Here is a 24,406-nt window from a genome sequence, read left to right as displayed (position 1 = left end):
TGCGTGAAACGAGGTCGGCAGATGGCGCTTGAGATGCAGCATAGTATTAGACAAGAAAATTTTATAACGCTAAAAGTAAAGCCCATATCACGCACCTACGTCACAGGAATAAACATCGTCACACAAATAAGACTATATATTCTACGCCTGATTAGTTTATGTTAGTCATAGAAACTTGGTCCTATACCTATATCTAAGATTTATCTAATAAGATTCCTCTCTATATTAAAACTTTATGGTTCTATTTAACGTATCAATGCAGCGTAATCAAATACCTCATATAGGCTACACAAGGCCAGCATATGTCTGTGTTCAAAAGACCCCTTCATACTTTTCCACACATTATATTTCTCTACGGTAATGCAAACCTTATTGGCTTTATCTTTTTGTTCTTATTGGCCTTTAAGAAGACCAAAACTAATTTTTGGGCAATAAAGAAAAGTTCTTAGTCCTACATCAAATAACATTATCATAATAAGATTGTTTACCTTCTGTTATAGACAGTTTTCTATACAGAGAGCACGAGACTCTGGTCGCGGACTTGGCAGTCGTTCAAGGTTAGTAAAATTGAAAATTTGCGTCTCTGTTTGCCGAAACACAAAAACATCTCACTCTAAGACGACATAATAGACGTCAAAGATAAAATTGACGCAAATAAACAAATTAAATATTCATTGTACAAGCTTCTTAACAATGGTGAACAGCTGTTCAGATTTACAAACAGCATACAGAGGAACTTTGATAGTCCTAGTGTGTTAGTATACTAATATGAATAAACAAGACTAAATCTGTATGTAGCCTTGTGTTTTCAGTAGTTGGGTACTTTTAAGTTTCTAAATGCATTCCTTTCCTTTCTTAACTGCCATCTTAAACATCACTTCTTCTTCTTTCTTTTCTTGGTCAGAAATCTTGGTTAGGGAGAGTTTCTTCCTTTAGTGTGCTTTAGAATTGAAATCATGTCGCTCGCTATTCAAGCTGTTGCCATTAATTTCACATCTTAGAGATAAAAGCAATATGCTCTATTTTAGAAAAGTCAACTAAGCGGTGAATTTGAATTACTGCTTTCTTGTCTAAACAACGCTTTGTGCGTTGTTGTTTAGGGAGAAAGTTAAGCTATTAGTTTAACGATGCATGGTTGAGGATTCAAAGCGATTCAATGGGAACAAACGAAATTTTAACTATACTTTCATAATAGTTTTATACCTTTTACGCTATAAGTATTCTAGCTATTCTAATATAACTATGTTTAACATAAGTTAAATATGGTTGAGATGTCAACCGATAATAACCCTGGAGATACATATCGACATAATTCAAAATTAATTCTTAAGAAGTGACAGCATTTAGCAATCCACCTTTTTTTCCTATATCTTTGTATTACAATATAACAATTTTTTATCGAAATATGGGAGTCAACGATGATGCTATCGATAAAATCAACAAAGGCAGTCTGATAAGTAAATTCTGACAACAACTGTTTGGGAACGTGACAAAAGACTGTCCCGAATCACTTTCGGGATCATCGTTTATTTGAGTCGGGAAACGCTAATTCTCTTTGTGACGGGATTCGCGATAAATTTTCCTCGGTACTTCCGCGAGAAATCAACCTGCGTGCAAACTACGCAGCGAACGGCGCGAGCGAAATAGCAAATTGTTATTGTTGTTCTCTCTCTCCCACGCCACGCTTCTTTGTTTTGGCGACGGTATAAAGGCTGACGCAGCGACCGCGTTCGAATACTAAAGGTGGTTGCCGCTCTGCCAGGCGCGTTGCGTTTCGGGGCGGTGTATACTCGTATGCTCCTGTGATAGACTGTGTATTGACTTCAAGGACTCAGTAGTGCAGTAGTGTTCATCAAGTGCAGTGATGAGGCCACCATCTGAATACGAAGGTGCCAGGATGCCCGCGGAAGCGGAGGAGGGAGACCCTAGGGCTCCTGCTATGATGATCTGCGCCCGCCTGGCTGGTAGAGCCATCATCAGAGTCGTCGGACGTTGTGAGGATGCCCAGGAAAACAGTCAACTAGGTTAGTGGAATACTTACTACATAGTCCATTTCTTATTTTAAAAAGAAATTAAACAAAGGAATAGTAATAGGGGCGGTTTCGATAATCCAACTACGAATACGGAATGCGAAACGAAGTTTGGAGTTCGAATCCATTCTATACGACAATTTCGTGTATCATCTCCCTAGCACAAGTTTAGTTCAAGTCATATTTTATTTTTTCATTAAACATTCACGTAGAAAGATAATACAGCCATCTCAGAGGGATTCCCTTGTTTTTTTTTTAATTGTTGTAATTATATTCTTTATATAAAGTTGATACTATGGAAATAAACATTTAAATAGATAAGATATGTTACAAGTTGTAAGTAAACCAGGTAATCGTGATTAGCATTTAGCAGAGCATTCAGCAGTCAATTGTGTTTTTAGGATGCGATGTTCACTCAACCGTTTTAAACTGACGCGCTTTGTGTTTTGTTTTGCATTATACAAAACAATTTCATTTATGTGGTTGGAAATTACTTGATTTGCAATTTGTAATTAATATCAAGTGCCTCAACCTCTATTAGAAGTATCACGAAAACGTATCAGGAAGATTGATTAATTTAAAACAAAAATGAGTGTATGGGGAAATATTGCATCCAAATTATAATTTTTTGATCACTACCAACAGCACCTCAGTATGAATCATCATCAACTAACTATCTCTACTCAATATTATCAAGGTCAATGAACTTTTAAACAACAAAAATGAAAGGTGGTCTTGACCTCTTGGCTGCATATTACGAAATGATCCACTTGTTACTTGTTACCAGACATTATTCGCTGCTCAAGACTTGCGTGTAAGTGCAAAGGCATTTGCTTTTTGCTAGTTTTTGCCGTATCTAAGCCAATGTATTTCGCAATAAAAGGAAGTTTTACTTGGAATGTCAAGGATACCAACAAGTTCAACTTAGTAAATACATCAAACGACCTAGATTTAATATAACTGTTTAGATCGATTTAGGATGCAGTTTTTGAATGTGGTCTCTGCCTACCCCACTGGGTTACGGGAGTGAAATATGTTTTGTTGTTGTTGTGGTAAAAATAATCTTGATTTCACTAAATAATGAACTCATACCAAATGTTGTCAACTCCCGAAATTACTGATTTCCAGAATCGTGATTCACGTTAGCATCCGACACTTGTTAAAAACATCACCTTATATTATCCGTTGCCAAAATATAATTGTAACTTGTCTGTTTATAACATTTTTTTTTTCAATTTTGTCGTCCTAAACATACGTATACTATACGTTCTATAAGAAAACAGTTTGTTGCGAAGTGTCCGAAATAAGAGTAACATTTACCTGAAAAGTTATACACAGTAAACCACTTACTAGACTTTTATTTTAAAAACTTTGTCTCGACCTCTTCAAAGTTTATAAACTGTTGAAAGATACATATCTTAAATGTTCCATGACGCATTTAATTTATACAAATTATTTTGCACACATGAATATAATTATTTGATTATGAGATAATAAATTTCCACATGTAGAATTATGTCATTTGGTTATTACCTAAGACCGCGTTTTTTGGACGAGCTAGTGAAACTGTGTTACACTGCATTTCCATTTAACTTATTATCAAATATCTACGTAATCGATTCATAATACAATATTATATTTTTGCATAATTTATTTCTAAAAGTGATGTAGAACTCACTTGACATAACGAGGTTCAATTTTAGAAGGGTTTTTAAATAAATTTCTTCGATTCTGGTACGGCTCAGATATTTAAATATATGTAGATGTGCATGTTGCATGTCAATTGTACTGAACATATATTATCTGTTGCAATCTCGTTCCGCTTTAAAGCCTATATACAATGAGTGAATCCGGTGGCTGGATATATTCAGTCACACGGAGTTACCGATCTCATTGTACAAGTCAAGAACACAATACTTTTTTTTAAATATAATTTATTTGTTCCGTTAACTGTTTGAGTTAAAGCATTGTTGTCTGCTACTTAGCTCATATGAACAATATTCGAACAAAGGATTGGAGATCGACGAATGCGACCATTGTAAAGCTTTTTAAAAGAGAGCTTGCAATTTAGGTTAAAATAAAAAATAAAAACGATTGTCGAATTATTTGAGCAGTATTGTTAAAACAATAAGTAATTGGTTGAATTGTTTATTAATTTCTATATATAACGTAATCTATTAATCTAGGTAATCACACCCACGCTCGAATGCGTAACGGTTACGCGACATAGATTTCGCTTTCATATATTGCGATACATAGTTTACAATTTTTGTTTTCTTTTTTTTGAATCCCGTGATTTATTTTCGATGTTTTTGCAACCATTAATTTTATGTAAAACACTTTTCATACTTATTTGAAGTAATAATGAATAGTCGAACTTAGAACTTGAGGCGTAACTATACTCTAATTACCAATCTACGTGGTAGTCATTGTTATATTAAACTTAGATATATTAAGTAAAATGAATGTAATCTGATTAGATCTGTACTTAACGCCTAAACATTACAAACATAGAATTAAGTATTGTTCTTCTAATTAGGCGAAATGTGTTACCACTTGCGCAAATTTAGTAAAATAATGAATGTTCTCTGTTGCATTTCGCTTTCGCAAACGCGAAGACTTAGCATCAAAATTGTGAAACTAAGCGAGGTCATTTCGCACTTTTGTAGGTAATCCACTTAAAAAAATAATTGAATTAATTGGCAATGAAAAATAACGGATTTATGTAACTTGGAAGAAAAATATATTTGCATGATTCCTTGGCCGCCCCCATCCCAACTTAGATGTATAGCAACTCGAGCCTATGTATCCGTGTACGCTTGATAACGTTCAGGATAAATCCCTTCTGCGTTCTCTGTAACTGTTTTAACTTTGGACTACAATATTTTAAAAGTTGACGTTTAATGAAAATTCCTAGCCATAAATGTTTCTTGTAACACATGGCCGCTCGCGAAGTAAGTCGTAATTTCTAATATTAGTTCGTAATTTGCGGAAGAGAAATGATTTTGCGCAGCTACGAATGTGTGACTGCGAGTGCAAGGTTTGCGCCACACGACCAATTACATGTAGCGTGTTTTAAAATTAAAAGTGAATCCGATTATCCTTGACCTCGATGTGTTAAAACAATTCGTACGAAATTCGGATTATTCTAAATAATTATTTCCACTTAAGAAGCAACAGTTTAAACATTTATAATAAAATAAAGTCTAATAGAATTGGGTACAACATAAAGATTCTACTGAAAAACAGAGCAATACAAAAACTGAAAGATGAGGAAGAAATTACATATTATTTCGTGATGAGTATATAAATTGCGGTAACTTTAATCAAATGATATTGAGTTTCAAACGTACGTGACCAACATATACCTACTCTTTTCAAAAACCTTTATGGTCACAAACTTGTTTCCTCATTGTAATCCATATATTACGTTACAATCAACCCCCGGAAGACATTTCATACTACTTATCACGAGACTTGACGTATTTCCAAGTACATATAACGAAGCACTAGTGTTGTAAACATTGTATTATTTGCGGCTATCGATGTTACTTATGTTTATTTTTGTGTATTATTTACGTATTTTAAAATATTAAGTAAAAAGATGACTATTTTGGTAGGTAAACAGTTTCTAATGTAATGAAAACCTCTCAGTCTCTGACACAAATACGTGTACACTTCTGATTCAAACGCGTTAACCTTACGATTTTATGCCATAAATGGGCGAACAGCTCTGTAGAGGCCGTTGTCCGTATAAAAGTACTTCCTTATGAACTCGCAAATAGTAACAAAAAACAACAACGTAAACATTTTTACTAGAGATAATGTTTAGCATGTTATACAAAGAAAAAAAGTTGTTAAAGTATGTACTACTATGTAAGAGTATGAGTACCTATGTAAACTATCTTTGTAACAAGAACTTCGTCGTCAGCTATGTCCCCCGAGGGTCTCGGAGCCTACTCAAGTTAAGGGTGACTGGGTAAGTGGTTGGTTGACTTCACATGTTACATCACGATGTTTTCCTTCGCCGTAAGAAATTCTGAAATCAAGAGCACATTGATATGTAAATGACGGAAATCGAACATGGACGTGTAGATTTCGATCCGGTCCGATCAAAGGCTTAACAACTGCGCCACTTACGTTCCGAGAACTTACATACCAACCAACATATGTGCATAAAAACTGAACTAAGCATGTGCGAAAAACATAACTCTTCTGTGTCACTCAAGTAAAAATCTTTACATTTCAGAACAGACAAATGAAAATATGGTAACACTCGGTTTCACTCAATGTCATTGTCAAAAATTGACTTGTGTCACGGCATTAATAGCACAAATATTACAAAATGAAATATGTAATGCATTTTTTTGCCAAAAAAATGGAATTAATCATAACTTGACGAGTAATTTAGTACAACTTACTAACAAAGAAAGTTGACTATCTTAGATTTCTATAATATAATATCAACATTCAACGTCATTAATTGTTCTTATAAATAGCATCTTTAAAACAGACTGGGGCTAAGTAAAAATAGAACACTGGTTAGTAGATTGGAAACTTTGATTCGTAGTTCTTGTTGAAGTCGTTGTGATATTATGGCACAAGCTGTTACACGTGTAATTTTAAGGTGCGAAACTGCGCAAGAGACTGAGGCACTGGGTATGTTAATTCATGATTTTGTAGTTTAGTTCAGATGAAATGATATGAATTTCTCTTACACATTGCTCTGCTAAATCTAGGTTAAGAGTTTCATTCGACTTATGTCATAGTCTATTTTAGATTCTATGCCGTTATTTTCTTTCAGTAAAATACCTTATTAAATAAAAACTAATACATGCATTTTAATAGATGAATGTTCACTTATTTATTTGGAAAAATAAAGTGTTTATGCTTTAATAGTAGTAGAGCCATAGTTCAATGAAAGCATAAATGTATCAGAATGATGCAAATAGTTAAAAAGAATCCAGTTTTTTTAATAATAATCCTTACTATATTCCTTACTATCCTTACTAATATTATAAATGCGAAAGTAACTCTGTCTGTCTGTCTCACTTTCACGCCTAAATTACTGAACCGATTTATATGAAATTTGGTACACAGATAGTCTACAGCCTGAGAAAGGACATAGGCTACATTTTAACACAAAAAAGGGGTTGAAAGTGGGGGTGGTAATTTGTATGGAAGTATCCTCATTTTAACAGTTAGAAGCTTGAAACTTCTTTCTAAGGCTGCTAATTTGAAAGTAAAATAATTAGCCCAAAAAAAATGCTCCCCGAGATAGTATTTCACGCGGACGAAGTCACGGACACAGCTAGTAATAGTAATCATTTTGTTGCAATACAACAGTCACTATTCAATCAGTGCCAAGAGCCGCAATAATATTATTAAGCTTTTTTATAGGTTATAGTTATTTTAAATTATTAATATTGTGTATTTTTCAATTGTACAGATTTATCAGAATGCCAGCTGATGCAAGTACCAGATGCAGTATACCATTTGATGCGACACACGGAACTGAAGAGTTGTGACCTGAGTGGAAATGTCATCACTAAGATACCACCTAAGTTTACTGTTAAATTTAGCTTAATCACAGGTTGGTATTACTGATGAACTCACTAGATTTTATGACTAACTTACATATCTTATGTATCATTAGCTAATATAACTATTATATTGGTAAGAAACAAGGAATTTTTGAAAGTCCTACTCAGATACAAGATTTGTAGTAAGTTGTATGAAAAGAGAACTATTGATTGGCGAATGAATGCCCAAACAACATCTAAAACCTGACAATTAGACCTGCAAACCATAATCTAAAAGGCGAGAGATATTAAATCAATAAACATACAATTCTTAATTTTACAGATTTAAATCTTGCAAATAACCAAATGGCAAGGTTACCAGATGAGCTCTGTACGCTGGCCTGTCTAGAGCGGCTGGACATCTCGCACAACAGCTTTGTGTCCCTGCCACAGATTGCCTGCCAGTGCCCCAGTCTGCACACACTGCTGGCACATCACAATCAAATCATTGGTACTTGATTCATTCTTATTACGTCATACATAAGGTAATTCAATACCTTTAGGATTGCAGAGATAAGTCCTTGAATAAACATCCAAAACCATATGTTATGATAGTTTTCATAGATTATCTATTTAAAGCAAACAATACTCCTTATAATTTTGTTTATTTTTGTTTGGTTAAATCTGTTATACTAGGAATTTTCCCATGGTCAACATTTTACAGTGTTACATTTTATTTCCATGTACATTTTACATTTCCAGTTACTTTAGTAACTTTATTTGTATTTTAACCTATGCCACAGCTGTTTCACATACAGCTGCCTTACATTATCCCGTCAGCCAAATTTAATTGATGATTTTCTTTATTTACAGAAGTGGATGTCGACAGATTAGCTAGATCAAGAGCTCTTGAATATGTAGACCTCAGTGATAACCCCATACCTCCAAGAGTGCAAGCAGAACTGAAGCAGCTTTCACGACCTTCAGTGTCAATATCGGAACGAGAAAAAGAAGATTGGGAAGAAGATCTCTTGATATAACTGATTATGGACAGTTTGTGCAGTGATTGTGAAGGACTGGATATGTATTGTACTAAATAAATGTGACTATCCATTGCATAACACATGTATCAAAACATATTGTTATTCTCACACACTTTGGAATGTCAGAGAAAGCATTATGTTTTTTTACATGTTTTATGACGGTGGAAAATCACCGTAAGGGTAACCTGGTCCTATCTCAGCTGTGATCTATCAATGTGTGTGGAATATTAGTTTTATTAAGAGTATTATAAAACTCATTATAATAAGGCATTAAGGTTTAAGGTTATATGAGAGATTAACACTGTCCGCTCAAATACTATTCTGGTACTTAAGTATTCCCCAAATGGTACTTAAAGATATCAAAGTTTTGATATTGTGACATCATACAATTATGTTAAGATGTTTTTGTTGTATTAAAAACTAGTCGAATCATACATAACATAAATAATTATTTTTAGACAATTTTTGTATTTAGTCATTGCTGATTATATTTTTTTTAGTAAATCTTGAAAAACTATCTTGTATTTTTTTACAAAATGTAAATATCATATAAGTCAAATTTTTACTGACGAATTTAAAGAATGTTATTTAAAAAGTTATAGAATGTAATGAATGAAATATTTGTTACTGATTTTTCTCAATTAAACTTTATTTGTTTTACTGGATTAATATAAATTTTTATTGGCTATATGTTTCGCATTCAAAGAAATGTTTATTTTCAAAGTAAAGTGATAACTAATAAAAGCATATAATGCTGAGACTTTTTTTGTCGTGTTTATTACTATATGTCCTTTCTGTGATAGCTTTGATTTTTTTTTTTTATATTACAAGGTGGCAAACGAGCAAGCGGCCACATGAATTCGCCGAAATGGCGAAGCGACCGCTGCCCAGAGACATTCGCAATTGCAGATGCGTTGCCTACCCCCAATCGAGGTGGAGACGCACAAAATGAGAATAATTAAACTTCCTATGCATCCCCTCCTCCATCAAATCCCCATCCCGTTCCCATCCATTCCTTATAAAAAAAGGGCGGGAAGGGAAAGAGGACTAAAATTAGGCCTTCGGCACCACACTCATCAGACGAAACGGGGAATTACCCACTTCACGCCTGTCTTCTGTGTAGTCACTGATAAATCTGATCTGATGAAACTGATTTGATAATCAGATCAGATGATCAGTGCCCGTTTTTTTTTTGACGTGCGTGTTGCGGAAAATGTTTCAACTGGTGCCTCTGTCCCTAATTCTGCTTCTAGTACTTTCCGCCCTATTCCTTTAAATAATTCTTCGTTATAAGAACTTTTTCGAAATTCAAAAAGTATCAATGGTTTTACACAAAAACAATATTGCTTGTGACAAATGACAATACAAAAATGACCAAAGCGCACGTTAAACGTAAACTTTAAATAGTTGCTAAATTAGAAGCATTGTAATTTAAGACAGTGTTTTAGTATATTTTTTTTAAATAACGCTATGTCTGGTCACGGAGATGATCCATCGTTAAAAGGATTGAGCCGGTATTTCAACAGTCAAACCGATAGGGGACGAGCAAATGTTAGTAATAATAATAATTTTTAAAATGTGCATTATCATTTAGTGTTTCGCTCTAATGTTAATTGAAAGGCTTAAATTCAAAGTTTCTTTTATCTTAATACATTCATATCTATATATATATATATATATATATATATAGCTCAGGGCATTCAAATAATGACCTCATTTAATCTTGACGATGTATGGCAAGTTCTTTCAATACTTGACGATGAGTCGCAACAGTCGACTTTATTTTAATAATGTTAAAAACGTATACTTTTAGGGTAAGAATATATCAATATTACAAAATTTTTTATAGGTTTCCAAAGTGACTATGTCGCTTATGGCTATGTACTACGTTTATTACAAAATGACGAGACCTAAAAAAGGAAAGAAAAAATAAAAGAAGATAATAATAATAGTAAAAGTTTGAAAATTCTATATTTAATTTTTACTCGTTTCATTTGATTTTTTAACTTTATTATTTTGCCAATATAATTTATAAAAAAAAATATCGTCGTATTGATATCCTTTTACAAAAAAAAAACTAGTGAAACGAAACGTTTTTCTTCTGTCAAACGACAAGGTATATCTTTCCCTCTTCAACAATTGATTGAGGTTGTAATTACATAAGGCTCAAAATTTACTATCAGGTAATTTTCATATTACTTTAAATTATAAGACGTAGATTATTTGTTCATGTTACTTTTAATCTTATTAAAATTATTGCGAATTAAATCTGAATAAAATCTTTTCTACTATACAGAATGGCCGGAGATTCTGTCGATGAATCCCAATTAAAGGGATTATCCAAGTATTTTAACAGCCAGACTAACAGAGGGAGAGCTAATGTAAGTATTTAATTTAATCGCGATAAATACAATTTGCCCTTTTTAATCCAATAAACATTTATTTGGATTAAGTTTTACCTACAGTAGTTTTGGTTGTCATCTCATAAAAGTAAATCATTACTTTTACCAAATTAAAATGAATGTTAGTGATACGTTTATTAATGATTTAGACTTTCTCTATTCGAAACTCATCCTTTCATTTATTTGGTGCTACTGTTGTCTACATACCATTTGTACTCATAGTACTCATACTCATATTGAAATAACTTTCTATTAATTAATTGGTTACTTACATACCTAGTACTGTTAAAAAGTAATTCAGGACTTTTAATGTCCACAATTTAATATTTTAAGCTTCCTACAGTCTAGTTAGTCTTGCCTAGACTTTATTTTCATGCTTCTTCTAATAGATGTAAAATTAGTTGTTACTTATTACTTACTAATACCCTTGTATTTAAGATAAATAACTTATTTTGTTCTGTTACAGACCGCTAAAGCAACATATGCAGTTTTCGGTGCTCTTATATTATACTACACCTTAAAACCCAAATCTAAGAAGTAATCAATGAACTTCATAATTTTATTTAAGTGCAAATTATGTTAAAACTTATGAATTTTCTTAAGTTCAACAAGCTGTAATTTAGTGTACATTAAATCATGTGAAATATTTGTTTTTTTTATTATTTAAAATGATAACTTGTTTTAATTCTTGTAAAATAAGAAGTACCCATTAAGTCATCAACAGCCTTTGTCTGTATAGCAGTGAGCTAGGCATTGGCCTTTCCCAATGCCTTCCATAGTATGCGGTCCTCTGCCCTCTGCATCCAACGACTTCCCACCGTGTGAACTATGTTGTCGGTCCATCTGGACAGTGAATGCCCCATGCTCCTGATCCCCTTCCATGACCTCCATTAAAAGTGAATTATCAAAATTATTAACCAATTTCTTTTTTTTTTTAATTTTCCCATATAGTTTTATTGTGACATTAATTTTAATAGGAAACATATTTTGTCCATGCAATGTATTCAAGTCAATTTGGTTTATACAACATTATGGTTATTGAAGGATAAGAATCTATGGTATTCCACTTAATAAAAAAAAACAAGTTTTTATAAATTATTTATTTGGTATACATATGCAGAAAATAAATAAATTGGACAGACCACAAACACATCAAATTATATACCTTATAATCGAGAAAGAACAGTCTTAAGAAAATATGGATTTCTTTGGTGTTAAAAGAATAGTATTTTTTGGATTATTACCCATTTAGTAATAATTTAAAAAATATGGGAATAAGAGAATTACAATACTTAATAAAGAATAATTTTACAAGTATAATATCAATATTAAGTTCCTAACCGAATGAGCATCAACTACTTTGTGCAGGCTAAATTTGTTCAGTACAAAAATTATTTCTAACAGCAAAGCACTAGCACCTTATATAAAGAACCTGTCAAATGAAACTACTAAATACGACTTTAATGTACAAGCTCACTACATTTTAACAAATAAGTGCGGAAAAGTTCGTATTAGTACGAAATATGTGATGTAGATTTTGAGAAAAATAATACTGTAAATAAAGTATAAGAATTATCCAATATCACATATCAATAAAATACATGATTACTATCCCCCCAACAATACTATGACTAGCATTCAAAAATTGTTCACCAAACAATTTCCATAAGACACTCTTCACACATCACTTAATTTCAACATCACAGTTGTGTGAAGCTCAATCTATTTTGGCTCAATACATGGTTAATTTTCATTCCATATGTGGTTTTCACTGCGGAAAAATTCAAACAAAAAATACCGTAAAGGCGCTACTTAGGCATGAAATGTCGTATTGAAAAAATGTGATGTATTTGGGAAAAATTTGGGATCCCTTCCCGAACCTTGTCACACTTCGTCGACCCTGTCCCTCTAAATTTACATGTAAAGTAATTTATGACTAATCCCTAATCCCTCAGAAAATTAAATAATTATTTTTTGTTTGGATGTTCAAGCAGTGGAAACGCACGGCAATGTTTATCATATTCACTTTATGGTTAAAAATCACATACATTAGAACACCAATGGAATGACATTGTGTCGCCTCGTTGCACATTTCGTAATTCTAAATGTTAAAATATTTAAAAAAGCGTAAGCATTGTCATAAATAGAATAAACAAAGCTACAAGTATTATAATAAAAATTCCAAAATCTCAAAGCACTATTGGACATCGATTGTATTTTTACAATCTTACATTAAACAAATGCACATGAGAAATATCTCAAAATTATTAAAATATAAAAGGCCTCGAATAAATTTAATAAATGTTTCCAATTTTTATATTTTTTAGCATTTCTTCTCATTTGAAATCTCCATTCAATACTTCTTATTATAAAATGTCCACTCAAATTATTTTGACTTCAAAATACAATATCCAAATATGCAAATGAAGTTTTGTAACAGTGTGGTATTGCTTTGTTTCATCTCATATTAATATATATTTTTTTACATTTAAAAGATAGTATACTTGTTTCATAATGACTAATTTTCAACAATTAATAGGTTGTTTTATGAGTGTATTTTCTAGGTTAATACATTATGTTAGAGCTGGTGAAACATTAATTTAACTACAACTATAAGTGAAAGTAAATTTGACAATAACTCAATCGGTGGTTCAGATAAGAGTTTCATTATAAATACGATTTAACTCAGAATTACTTTAGTTTGAAAACTTGGTATTTTTTTTATATTAAATTACTCGATATCAATTATCATATTATCTACTGTAATTTTAATAGGCTACTATGTAATTCTCTACAAATATTTCCTTTGAGTAAATACCTTTATTGCACATTTTTTAAGATTGATATGGATCGGTGTGATTTGTGTATTTTTGCAGCTTTCCCAATATTGTTATCCACAAGAGGACCAGCTACATAAAAACATGTCTATTTCTTGTGCCACTATTGCCAACTTATACACAAAAATTTGTTGTATTATACCAATCTAAAAATATTAATTGTCAAGACATATTGATATAACTCTGGCGATCTTATACTTATTTAATCATTAAAAATGTGGTTCCCATAATCAGGCTGGTGAGCCATAAAGAAAAGGTTTAAAATCTTATAAGTAAATTTGTGTGATATACGAAACTAGAGCCAAGTGGGTGGGCGCGTGAGGGTGTAGAGTGCGGGCGCGGGGGCGGGCGCGGGGGCGGGGGTGGGCGTGGCGTCGCCGTCGGAGTCAGACTCCTCGGAGGAGATGCGCTCCGCCGCGCTCAGCGCAACCCTCGCGTACTCGTCCGTGTCGATGCTCTTACAGAAGTGGATGGCGTATCTGGATGTTACATATATTTATTATATAAATTTTTATAGCAATTGCCCGTGGTTATTTCTGCGTGGAATTAAAAATAATCGAGTACTAAATATAGGTTAACCCGAGCATAGAGTACCTTTCTAAGAGCGAAAGAATTTTTCAAATCGATTCAGTAGTTTCGGAGTCTATTCAATGCAAAGAGTATAAAAAAGTAGCCTATAACATAGGTATATTTGACGTGTTAGATTTTGACAAAATCTTTACTTTAAACAGCTTTTTATAAAACGTAAGATATGTAACTGGCTGCAAAAAAAAAAACTGATACCTCAATTTCTCTCGTAAAACCGCTTTGCATGAGTATCTTGGCATCTTGAGAAGGAAGAAACATGTGTAGCTCTCCGGCAGGAAGTGGTCAGGCGGCTGGTACTTGTCCAATACCTATTAAAATAAAATAAGTCTGAGGTTAAAAAATAATTAAAAACAAAGGGATTTGACCAGTGAGCAAGTGCGCTGCACAATTAAATAGAAATTGAGGACGTTTAATAAACAATGTTGACTCACTTGTAGAACAAAGTCCCTCTGCCTGGGGTCCTGTGGGGCGCGCGGTAGACGCGTGCGGCCCCACACGAAGCGCAGGAAGAGCGCGCGCTCGCTTCCCGACAACTCCTCCATCACCTCCCAGAACCACTGCACCAGCGGCGCGTTCGGGTCTATGCCTACATTACATTTGTCGTATTACTATTACTTGTACAAAAAAAAAAACAAATAATATTAAAATCGGTCACAAAAAATACAATGGATCCGATTGTTACGGTACCTTTATAGGTGGCGGAGGCTCTTAGCGCCTGCACGGGTATGTCCGGGGATCCGCAGACGAGCGTCTCCAGCTCTGCAGCGGTGAAGAGTGCCAGCAGAGGGGAGGGGATGACACGCGACATGCCATCACGCACCGCCACCACCTGCTCGTCGAACTCGTGCAGTCTGCATGCACATAAACAACAATATTAACATATTCAGTGCAGCTGACCCTACGGTAAAAACAACTATAATCTGTAAGTAACGAATCGATATGGCTTTAGTCGAGAAATTTAATGAAATAATGAACAGACTACCGTTTCGATACATTATGAGATATAGTCGGCGCGTTCTAGGCCATTAATGAAGTCGCTTCGCTGTGTTTTGAGCAGCGGTACACTATCTTTGCTATTTTAATTTTTTTTTTCATTATTTTTTACATGAATAAAATTACCTATAATGTAACGCCAGCTGCACATACTCGTCCTTGTTATCAGGCGTTACTCGCTTGTGTCGCGTCGACAGCGGTACCTCGTGGCCCGCGGCGGACGGTATTGAGAATGGCAGCTCCAGGTTTTGCAGTTCCTATTACATATATATTTTTATCATAATTCTAAAATCTTGGCTTTATATTTGTGATATTACTTTTGATTGTTACCTTATTGGCGGGTGTCATGTCCCGTATGCAGAGGAGAGCGGGCAGGAAGTCTTTGTCGACCTCGGCTAGGTCCTGCGGACGCAGCGGCTGACCCGCCAGCTGCCGCCACACGCCCTCCGCCAGCGACAGCGACAACGGCGACCCCGTGCGGATCGCGATGCCCATCAAAACACCTATACCCAAACATAACACACATTGTTATTGTTGCGTATATTGTTTTTTTATAGAAACAAATTATCGAATTGTTGAGTTCAAGCATTCTAAGAACAAAGGGTGTTGTGATAAACTGCACAACTCAAGTTTCTTCTTAAGTTTCTCCTGTGGTGTTTATGTTTATCCTGCTTAGACTTATAAAAAATATTCTAACCTAGGAATCGGAAGCAGTTGAGGTGTAACGGCGTATTAGCGGTGGGGTTGAGCAGGAAAGCATCCCGCGAGGCGCCTGCGTCGCCGCGGCCGTTGGGCGTGGCCATCAGCAGCGGTAGCGAACCGTTCTGCAACTCCTCGCACATCTCCGCTATGCTCTCGCTGTAGCCGCCACCGCAGTCGTCCACACTCTCACCTACACAACACAATACATTCATTATTATTGTTTTATACCAAGTAGTGACTAAAAACAAGTTATTTAGATCTATATTCGGCACAGCCCTAGCACTATATTCTCTATATATCCATACATTTAAGTACGGGTAAAATTATCACTACTAATTAATAATCTTATCGATATATGTTCCTTAACGTTGTTAATTTTTATTTGATACTAGTTTTTACCCGCGACTTCGTCCTCGCGGAATAAAAAAATGCACACAAGATAAAAAAGTTCCTATGTCCGCCTCTTAGTTCTAAGCTACCTGCCCACCAATTTTCAGTCAAATCGATTCAGCCGTTCTTGAATTATAAATAATGTAACTAACACGACTTTCTTCTATATATATAGATATATTTATAAGTACATACTTACCAACAAATTTGACTTTCCACACACGATGTGGTAGAGCGAGAGCATCCTGTGTGAGTGCAGGCAGACGCGCCACCATCTGTCCGAAGACGGAGCGCATGCCACTCGGTCCAGCCAGCCCGCAGCCTCCGCGTCTCGCTCTCCTCGCCCCCACCCGCGACAGCTCAACAACCGGCCCATGTTGACGTTCTCGTACCATCGTCGCCATTATCGCCTGACATACATAATACAGTCAAAGCAAACACAAACTGACTATAAGATTTTTTTTTATGAACTTAAGTCATGTACCTTCCTAAATGCTGCCTCCTTGACACTGTAGAACAACAATGTTCTTAATTGATCCAAAGGTCCATCTAACACTAATAATGACAGATTCGGACATACTAATTCCGAAAACTGATGGAGTAGTACCTGAAAAAAGAGAGAAATATTCAAGATTTCAAATAATTTATTATGTCATTTTTAAATTGTACTAGCTGTCGCCCGTGACTCCGTCTGCGAGAAATTAGTAGCCTATGTATTCTTACAGACCATACAACAGTTCTGGATATACCATCCATCCAAATATTCGCATTTATATTAGTAAGATATGTACCAATCTGTTGCATATTAGTTGCGGCGAGAGGTCGCGTAGTAAATGGCACTCGAGGGGCGGGTCAGGTGGAGGGCGCGGCGCACGCGGCGCCTCCACACACAGCGCCACCGTATGCGCACTACCGCAAGCTACTTTCGTCACTCGTTTACCCTGGTAATTAACATAATTAAGATACTAATTACAAAAAAAAATGTAATAGGAGCTTAAATATAGACGTCAAAATTGATTATGGGTATAGTCAAACAAGGATATCTGAACCGATGAGAGGCGCTACTATCGCAGTCGGTTCTGTCAGAGTATAAAACCTACTTAAGAATTACAAAAAAATGACATGACAGTACAGTACAAAGAGGATTTTGTGACGTTTTTTGACGTTGATAGGAGGACGCTAGTAAGCTGTCATAATTAAGTTCGACTTATGCTCACCGGTTCAAATAGTTTTGTAGGTCTATACCAGCTAACAATTTTCTTAGATTTAATTCACCAGCTACTCCTTTCTTGGCCATTATACACACCTGTAATGCCATCAACAGCCGAGGACGCTGAGCGGCGAGCGTGGTACCGTCACCGAGCTGGCCCTCGTCGTTGTCTCCCCACGTGTACACCTCGCCCGTGTCCGTACACGCCACACAATGCAGGCTCCCTACATTATACAATGACACAGAAATCAATATAAAAAGACTACGAAACCAATACTAAAGTACAGAAATTAATTATAAAACCAATGGAACAACAAGGTCTCTGATGTAAATGTCAGGGGAAGGAGAAGCGGCATAGAGCCGTTAAAAAAAAATACTAAAGTACATTTAAAAATAAATTGTAAAATGAACTCCTAACATGAAAGCTTAAATTGTTGTATATAGTACCATTTGCAAGAATGTAAAACAAGTTTGTTAACATGTAAAAACCATAAGCACCCCCAGCTTCTGATCTAGGCTAGGTCTATAATGAGACAACTACCATTATTATGATCTTATTCAAAGTAGTTGTGTGTTTTAAATTATTTGATTCTCTAGGGGGGGGGGCGCTCTCCTTACCCCCCCCCCCCACCTCTGGCGACACCAATGAATTAATTAAAAAATATATTTTACCAGTCGCAATCGAAGTGATGACTTTTCCTTGCATGCCAGTGACGCGCATCGGACGGCGCACGTGGTCGTAGCTGCCGTGTCCCAATCTATGGTAGTCACCTTTACCCCTATCAAATAAATCATTCAAGTAATTGCCAAAAAAAAAAAATTCAGAAAACATCTCCTTTCTTCACTAATACTGATGAAGTTATTAACATGTACATACCAAGTGTAAACACTTCCGCACTGACACAAGGCAACAGAGAACTGTGAGCCACATTCCACTTTGATCACACGTAACCCTTTCAGGCAGTCTATTCTCATCGGTAACTTGCAGCCTTCAGAACCTCCACGACCTTAAAAAAACAATAAGTAGTAGTAGTTATATACGATTTTAAGTTATCAATCCTTGTTACAATCAGTATGAATCTGTTATAACGTGTTGTTACCCAGTTTGCCGTAGTCGCCATCACCCCAGGACCAGACGTTGTCGTCGCTGGTGATGCAGAGCGTCTGCGCGTCACCCGAGCCGCATGCCACGTCTATCACACGGTATTGAGACAAAGCCTCCACCTGGATAAATTCAATCAATTTTGAAAAATCAACTTCCTGATATAAAAAAAAAACACACGACAATTTGTATCTTTAACAGATCAACATCTGTCGTGAATGAAAAAATTAAATACATACTACAGTCAAAATCTGTTATAACGACATCGAAGGGACTACTCATATTGAGTCGTAAAAACCGATAGTTGTAACAACCGGTGACAGGTATTAATAGGAAAGATATGTATATAACATTCAGCCAGGACCTTTGATTTTGGTCAATTTAACCGGTATGTTGTTCTAAACGATGTCGCCATAAACGGTTTTGACTGTATAAGTACATTTTATTACAGACTAGCAAAGAGTTACTTTCGTAGTAGAATACTCGACTTGAAATCATGTAAAATCTTTTTTTTTTTTGTATTATTTACCATCTTGGGTACGAGCTGGTCTTCGGAGTCGCCGTGTCCGAGGCGTCCGTATCTTCCCTTGCCCCAGGTGTAGATGCGGCCGCGTGCTGTGAGACAAGCTGAGTGCGCGCCGCCACACGCTATCGCAACCACCTCTAGACCTGACAGCGTCGTTATCAGCTTCGGACGATCGTAGCTCCTATAAGGAGTTTAATATTAATATACAATTAATAAATCTTTAATAACATATAATCTTTTTCAGAAAATTAAGTTTTCAAAGTATATTATTATAGAATATTACTGTGATTAATTTAAAAGATAATTTATCTCACACTCTATTGCCGTGACCCAGCTTGCCGTCTTCGCCCTCACCCCAGCTATACACGTCGCCGTCCACTGACAGAGCTAGACAGTGCTTGCCCCCAGAATTGCACGCCACCTGTGTTGATGTTATTATTTATTTATTTAATACTAGCAATTGCCCACGACTCCATCCGCGCGGAATTAAAAAAAATCTAGTAATTAATATAGGCTGTCGTATCCGTGGATAGTTTCCCAACAGTAGCCGTTCCCTAGTAGCAGTAGTACCAGTGCAGTAGTAGCATCCCAACATCAAAAGAATTTTTCATGCAAACAAAGAAACAAATCTTTCCTTTTTATAACATAAGTATATACTACTACTTGTTTATCGCTAATTTGATATTTTCAATTATTACTATTACATTTCAATACGTACCTTAGTAATAAAAACATGTTGTATAGACGCTAAAAGTGTAGGCTGTGAGACAGAATCGATGCCTCCTATTCCTAAACGACCTCCTGCGCCGTATCCTGAAAAATAATCATCATAAAACAACAAATTAAAACGTTAATTATTTAAATTATCGCGTCAAATATCATCATTAAAACCATAAACATACCAGTAGCATAGACCTTTCCATCAGGCGTGACCGCGAACAAAGTTTGTTCGCCGCCCACAAGTTGTACGGGGTTAAGTGCGGCGAGTGCGGCGCATGCGGCGGGCGAGCGCACCTTAGCGCCCTCTACTCCACCCAGTTGCCCGCGGTGGTTGTGTCCCCAGCCGTACACAACACACCCACGCGAACCTCCAGACCACCAGCCACACCATTCGTCTGGTCGCCTGGTACACGAAATATATCATTTCAGACAACTAAAGCTTGTAATTTTTTTTTCAATTAGTACAAATGTCAAATTTAGACAAACACCCACTTATTAACCCAATGTAGCAGCTGTTCATCATGTTGTTTTGTAAACTTTGTATTATCCTCCCAGGGTTGCTGTGCGTCTCCGGTGTCTTCGTTATTATAAACGCCGAGGTCTGCCAGCCGTTTGCGCACATCAGCAAGGAAGGGCGCTGGCATCGGCGCGCGGCGTAAAAGAGCGTCAGCCGTGCGCATACACAGGCAGTACCGTTTAAACCACGCCCACCGTGCGCTATCTGCGCCTGTGCATACCCGTGAATCTATCCGTAGACCGCACGCGAGCCATGCTAGCTCCTGACAACAAATATTTATATGTTTGATTAATTTATTACTTCTAGCGTATAACTTTTTATATAATAATAGCAGTTAGCCGTGACTTCGTTTGCGCGGATTTCAAAAGTAATCTAGTAATAATTACAGCCTATGTCACCTGGGGATAATGTAACTTCCCAACAGTGAAAGAATTTTTCAAATCGGTTTTCAGTAGTTTCGGAGCCTATTCAATGCAAAAAAGCAAACAAACAATCAAATCTTTCTTCTATATAATATTAGTATAGATATGGAATATTTTACTTTCAGGTAGTGCGTGTGCAGTAGATGTGTGCCGGTGCGCAACGCGGGCTCCTCGTGCTCGTACTGCGCCTGCAGCAGCTGCGGCAAGCGCTGCAGCGCGGGCGGTGTCACGCCCCCCACACCCGCCTCACGCGCACCACCCGCACCGCACACCACGCCACGCAGCCGCCGCACGCACCACACACGCGCTCGCCACGCTGATGCAATATTCTTACTCAGATTTTAAAATGAAAAAACCATAGGACCTGATTATGCTTATTTTATTTAAACTTTTAATGCTGTGTACATGTATAAAAATGATAACTTACTCAGTGTCGGCATCTGTGCACATATAGCGAGTGCCTGTGCTAGTCTCGGCGCGAGCTCATGATCATTGGAGATGGCCTTCAGCAGAGGACCATCGAGTAAGCGCCACGCTAACTCTACAGACGGACATGACAGTACGCAGCGATCCGATCCGCTCTCCTAACAAAACAAATAAATTTTTTAAATTATTTTATTAAATAGTTGTTATCATACATTTGTTCTCTAAAAGAAAAAAAGTCATACCATCACTGCATGTATTGGATGAACCGTGAACCTCCATCCCCAACCGTTCACTGACCCGTCACTCGTGAATCTCCATCGTAATTCATCACCTATGAAAAATTTTTACATTTTAATACACGTATACGCACACATGCACGCTAGTGCGTGTATGTAAATTCATACTCACACATGAATACGAAAAACAATAATTATTACACTAACCGTTGACGAGTATCTCCTGCGCCCAATCGGCGGGCTCGCGTCCGGAGCGCGTGGCGAGTACGCGACCCGCAGCGTCGGATATCGTCAGCGGGTCATTGCGGCGCTCCGTCGAGCAGCCCGGCTCGAACATCACTCGCAGAGACGTCGCACCCGGAATCTTAACCGCCCCTACACACAGCACAGAACATTAAATAAATTATCCTATCCCAATATATAAATTGTACTTTTCCATTTTTATTATGTCCGTTTTATGGTGTACCCGAGATGTCAGTATCGTCGGCGTAAGGGTGTGGACTGTCGACGGTGGTGGGTTGTAGCGAAGAGCGTCCGCCACCGGCCGCCGCTTCCTCCAGCTCGCACACACACACCTCCACTATCATGTCTGCTACTTCAGGCTTGCTTGAACATAGCGCTGTATAACGAAAAAAAAATTGTAAGTAATCTTAGGGAGAAATATCGACTTATCTCTGTAACTGTTCAATCTAAAGACAATTTTTATATTGATTTTTTTTTATATCTTACTATCATCATATTCATATTTTGAAAGATTTATGTATAATATCAAATAATTAATAATAAAATACCCATTAAAACATCAGTAATAATTTTGACAGCATTGTTAGCATCGGGCACACGACCAGCGGCAGCGAGCTTCAGCAAGTCCACTAGCGCCCGAGCATCAGTCTCGCCTAAGTTCGAAGTAAAGTCATCCAGCAACAACTAAAAAAAAAAACAATTAAGAGTATAACAAAACGTTTCATTACTTATTCACATTACCTTCTTTAAATTTATACAGATGAGAGATGTTAATTAAGCCTAACCTAACAGACTTACTTTAGGTGCCTCTGCTTGCTGCACGGTCATAGTTGCTGCGGCCACGGATACAGCGCTCGAGGACATTAAAGTCGAATGCCGTGAAGATATTGACCCGCTTAGAGGACTGCTTGTACCACTCTAAAAGGCGAAACAAAAATATAAACATGTACATCGCCATTACACTTTTTCTATAGATTTTTATGGTATATGTACTTACTGGTAACGTAGTTTTGTCGGCGGGCGCCTCCCCACCACCGGTGCGGGCATCCGCCTCCGCATCCTCCTCCTCCACGTCCAAACTGATCGACACCGGCGTGGAGGAACACGCCTCATGCGACCGTAATGCCTCCACTAGTAGACTGCGCGCCTAGTAGTTACAACATGAATTAATTTAAATATTGACGAAAGACTTACTCGTTACATAAGCGTGACCGATTCTTATTACCTGAGTGATGTATAATGCAAGTAATATCAACGATAACGCATGTTGGACGGTAACTGGCGGCTCTAAAGGTAATGATGCCGATGCTAAGGACGGCCTTGGTCCTTGAGGTTCTTCTATGCCTGTCTCTTCGGCGTATAAACCTGAAACAATGAGAGCATAGTTAATATTAGTTTACTGACTAAGTAAAATGAATTTGTGTTAGGCAAATGTATCATTCAATGTACCTAAGCTGTTAGCTCCTAGAGGATCCTTGAGGGTGGGGAAGGGCAGCGGCACAGGCATCTGTGTGAGGGGTGGGGGGTGCGTGTGAGAGCGCAGCGCCCACGCGGCAGAGTGGGAGGAGCCGGCTGCGGCGCGCTGCACTCCCTCCACCCCCGCCGCGAGGGCAGGGCGACGGTTCACACATGTCGTACCGTTGCCCTGCTGCCCGTGGTCGTTGTCACCCCACGCCCACACCTAAGTAACATAAAGATACATTTTGTATTATAATTTTTAACACAGTCACGATTCAACTTCACACAGTCTACTTTCCCGGCTGTATGGTGTTAGAAAATCACGCATAGTGTCTTTATCAATATATCTATGTACTAATTACCTGATTATCGCTGGTGACGGCGAGGCAGTGCAATGCGCCCACGGCAACATGTATGACTTGGCGGCCGCGCAGTGCCTCAACTAACGTAGGCCGACGTACGTGAGCGTCTAAACCATGCCCCAGACGGAAGTAGTCGCCTTTACCCCAAGTCCATACCTGTAAAACCATGCAACAACCATCAATCAAATAGTAAGTACGAGATTTAAATGTGTGATAAATTCAAAAGGCATGTATACCTCTCCGTCTCTTGTTAAAGCTAAGCTGAACTGGGCACCACACTCCACTTGTATCACCCCTAGAGTATTCAATCTCTCAATATTCATGGGTACAGCGCAACCCTCTGAACCACCGCGACCTTAAACAATTATTAAAATAGTTACACATATATCTAGGCAATATTGTTACAGAGTATTAAATGTACGCTACACTGTTACTATAAACTTACCTAACTTTCCAAAATCTCCATCTCCCCAAGAGAACACTTTTCCACACATCGTTAGCGCTAGAGTCTGCGCGTCGCGAGATCCACAAGCCACTTGCACCACCCTATACGCAGCTAGAGCTTCCACCTACAATTAATAGATTGAACAAAATCGTCAATTAACTTCTGACCAGTCAAAAATGTCTTTTGCAACATATTCAATAATTAAAAAAAATATTTTCGTCGTTATATTTCA

General features: G+C 37.0%; 3 protein-coding genes across 4 annotated transcripts in view; 2 read left to right on the top strand and 1 right to left on the bottom strand.

Moving 5' to 3' along the window:
* The first annotated feature begins 1,721 nt into the window (after positions 1-1,721).
* LOC106719732 (leucine-rich repeat-containing protein 40) lies at positions 1,722-8,711 on the top strand. 2 transcript variants are annotated; one of them, XM_014514173.2, is made up of 4 exons: positions 1,722-2,024; positions 7,480-7,623; positions 7,896-8,063; positions 8,426-8,711. In XM_014514173.2, the coding sequence occupies exons 1-4, from the start codon at positions 1,865-1,867 to the stop codon at positions 8,590-8,592; spliced, it is 639 nt and encodes a 212-aa protein (XP_014369659.1). In that variant the 5' UTR covers positions 1,722-1,864; the 3' UTR covers positions 8,593-8,711. The 2 variants fall into 2 exon arrangements, with proteins under 2 accessions (XP_014369659.1, XP_045542405.1); XM_045686449.1 differs by lacking the exon at positions 1,722-2,024 and adding an exon at positions 6,517-6,689.
* Positions 8,712-10,681: 1,970 nt separating this feature from the next.
* Positions 10,682-11,643, top strand: LOC106719695 (ATP synthase membrane subunit K, mitochondrial). The gene is made up of 3 exons (XM_014514091.2): positions 10,682-10,778; positions 10,892-10,976; positions 11,464-11,643. The coding sequence occupies exons 2-3, from the start codon at positions 10,893-10,895 to the stop codon at positions 11,536-11,538; spliced, it is 159 nt and encodes a 52-aa protein (XP_014369577.1). The 5' UTR covers positions 10,682-10,778; position 10,892; the 3' UTR covers positions 11,539-11,643.
* Positions 11,644-13,777: 2,134 nt separating this feature from the next.
* The window catches only part of LOC106707351 (probable E3 ubiquitin-protein ligase HERC2), a 30,243-nt gene continuing 19,614 nt past the window's right edge, over positions 13,778-24,406 (bottom strand). The window contains exons 58-89 of the mRNA XM_045686516.1: positions 24,175-24,298; positions 23,966-24,084; positions 23,730-23,885; positions 23,359-23,590; positions 23,135-23,274; positions 22,907-23,056; positions 22,708-22,827; positions 22,458-22,593; positions 22,133-22,285; positions 21,874-22,041; positions 21,673-21,761; positions 21,432-21,588; positions 21,124-21,320; positions 20,558-20,844; positions 20,248-20,468; positions 20,064-20,158; positions 19,660-19,766; positions 19,349-19,526; positions 18,818-18,941; positions 18,595-18,724; positions 18,390-18,496; positions 17,814-17,941; positions 17,299-17,448; positions 16,992-17,114; positions 16,707-16,917; positions 16,113-16,307; positions 15,746-15,918; positions 15,542-15,672; positions 15,110-15,273; positions 14,854-15,008; positions 14,618-14,730; positions 13,778-14,313 (exon numbers count right to left, since the gene is read on the bottom strand). Of these exons, the coding sequence (XP_045542472.1) occupies positions 14,130-14,313; positions 14,618-14,730; positions 14,854-15,008; positions 15,110-15,273; positions 15,542-15,672; positions 15,746-15,918; positions 16,113-16,307; positions 16,707-16,917; positions 16,992-17,114; positions 17,299-17,448; positions 17,814-17,941; positions 18,390-18,496; positions 18,595-18,724; positions 18,818-18,941; positions 19,349-19,526; positions 19,660-19,766; positions 20,064-20,158; positions 20,248-20,468; positions 20,558-20,844; positions 21,124-21,320; positions 21,432-21,588; positions 21,673-21,761; positions 21,874-22,041; positions 22,133-22,285; positions 22,458-22,593; positions 22,708-22,827; positions 22,907-23,056; positions 23,135-23,274; positions 23,359-23,590; positions 23,730-23,885; positions 23,966-24,084; positions 24,175-24,298 (4,917 nt within the window). The 3' untranslated portion in view covers positions 13,778-14,129. The remainder of the gene's footprint in view (positions 14,314-14,617; positions 14,731-14,853; positions 15,009-15,109; positions 15,274-15,541; positions 15,673-15,745; positions 15,919-16,112; positions 16,308-16,706; positions 16,918-16,991; positions 17,115-17,298; positions 17,449-17,813; positions 17,942-18,389; positions 18,497-18,594; positions 18,725-18,817; positions 18,942-19,348; positions 19,527-19,659; positions 19,767-20,063; positions 20,159-20,247; positions 20,469-20,557; positions 20,845-21,123; positions 21,321-21,431; positions 21,589-21,672; positions 21,762-21,873; positions 22,042-22,132; positions 22,286-22,457; positions 22,594-22,707; positions 22,828-22,906; positions 23,057-23,134; positions 23,275-23,358; positions 23,591-23,729; positions 23,886-23,965; positions 24,085-24,174; positions 24,299-24,406) is intronic.

The sequence above is a fragment of the Papilio machaon genome, chromosome 3, assembly GCF_912999745.1.
Source record: "Papilio machaon chromosome 3, ilPapMach1.1, whole genome shotgun sequence".
In the NCBI taxonomy this organism is placed as follows: Eukaryota; Metazoa; Arthropoda; class Insecta; order Lepidoptera; family Papilionidae; genus Papilio; species Papilio machaon.
Note: the sequence above shows the minus strand (reverse complement) of the source record. Positions and strands in the feature narration are given on the sequence as shown.

Coding starts and splice junctions, on each gene's coding strand:
- LOC106719732 (XM_014514173.2), top strand. CDS start 1,865: ATGAGGCCACCATCTGAATACGAAGGTGCCAGGATGCCCGCGGAAGCG. Junction 2,025..7,479: donor CCAGGAAAACAGTCAACTAG/GTTAGTGGAATA, acceptor TCAATTGTACAG/ATTTATCAGAATGCCAGCTG. Junction 7,624..7,895: donor TAAATTTAGCTTAATCACAG/GTTGGTATTACT, acceptor TTAATTTTACAG/ATTTAAATCTTGCAAATAAC.
- LOC106719695 (XM_014514091.2), top strand. CDS start 10,893: ATGGCCGGAGATTCTGTCGATGAATCCCAATTAAAGGGATTATCCAAG. Junction 10,977..11,463: donor CTAACAGAGGGAGAGCTAAT/GTAAGTATTTAA, acceptor GTTCTGTTACAG/ACCGCTAAAGCAACATATGC.